The sequence below is a fragment of the Antrostomus carolinensis genome, unplaced genomic scaffold (genome assembly GCF_000700745.2).
Source record: "Antrostomus carolinensis isolate BGI_N321 unplaced genomic scaffold, ASM70074v2 scaffold10568, whole genome shotgun sequence".
NCBI classification, from domain to species: domain Eukaryota; kingdom Metazoa; phylum Chordata; class Aves; order Caprimulgiformes; family Caprimulgidae; genus Antrostomus; species Antrostomus carolinensis.
The window spans coordinates 1,767-2,697 of NW_010332284.1; the positions used below are offsets into that span (position 1 = coordinate 1,767).

At 40.7% G+C, this 931-nt stretch overlaps 1 protein-coding gene across 1 annotated transcript in view; it reads left to right on the forward strand.

Moving 5' to 3' along the window:
* Nucleotides 1–419: 419 nt before the first annotated feature.
* Nucleotides 420–931, forward strand: part of HSD17B2 (hydroxysteroid 17-beta dehydrogenase 2) — a 6,001-nt gene continuing 5,489 nt past the window's right edge. The window contains exon 1 of the mRNA XM_010173462.2: nt 420–642. Coding sequence (XP_010171764.2) covers nt 420–642 — 223 coding nt within the window. The remainder of the gene's footprint in view (nt 643–931) is intronic.

The window sequence follows — 931 nt, forward strand, 5'->3', positions numbered from 1 at the left end:
TTTGTCCATCTGTTATTTCAAATTAAAATATTTGTGTTTTGTCTTGTGTGGATTTTGTGTTTTGTTTTTTTTCTTAGATATTTTTGTTGTTAGGTTTCGGTCTGAATGTTTGTATAAACCCAATCTGGGGTTTTATTTCCTCTGTATGTATGAATTAAGTCGTAGAATCTGTCAGTGGTAGAGCATGAGCTAATGGTCTTAGCTCTGGGCCAAGAAGGTGTGATCTGTCAATCTTTGTGGAACACGCAAAAGTCCAGCTCCTTGAGCCTTCAGATCTGAACCTTTCTTCCTACTGTCATATGTGTTTCAGTGACTTTATTTCATGATCTACATTTGCATGTGTTTCCAATGTGTGCCTTTTTCCTTTAGGTGATGGTTTAGGACAGACCCACTTCTCACATGTCTTTTTTTTTTTTTTGATGCTTTCAGGAAGTGACACTGGGATTGGCCACGCGCTGGCTAAATACCTGGATAGCTTAGGTTTTGTTGTGTTTGCTGGGGTTTTGAACAAGGATGGATCTGGAGCTGAGGAACTGAGACGGACCTGTTCTCAGAGGCTCTCTCTGCTGCAGATGGATATAACCAATGCCACCCAAGTCAAGGAAGCCTATCTAAAAGTCTCAGAGAAGGTGCAAAATACAGGTACAGCTTTTTTTTCCATTATAATTGGAGAACTAATGTAGCTGTTTACAAGGTGCATCTCTTAACTGTTGGCTGCATTGTGACTTAGATGTGTAGGTCATTTCCATGCCACGTTCTGTGGGCAGTCAGAGTATTTGTATTGATGACTCCTGCTTTCTGGGACATGTGAAAAATGGTGATGGCTGATTATGGACTGGGTACTGTGTACCTGTAGCTGCAGATCATCTCTGCTTTGATCTGGAGGCACCATCCAGCTTATCAGTTTAATCTTTATGAAGTTGAATTCCTG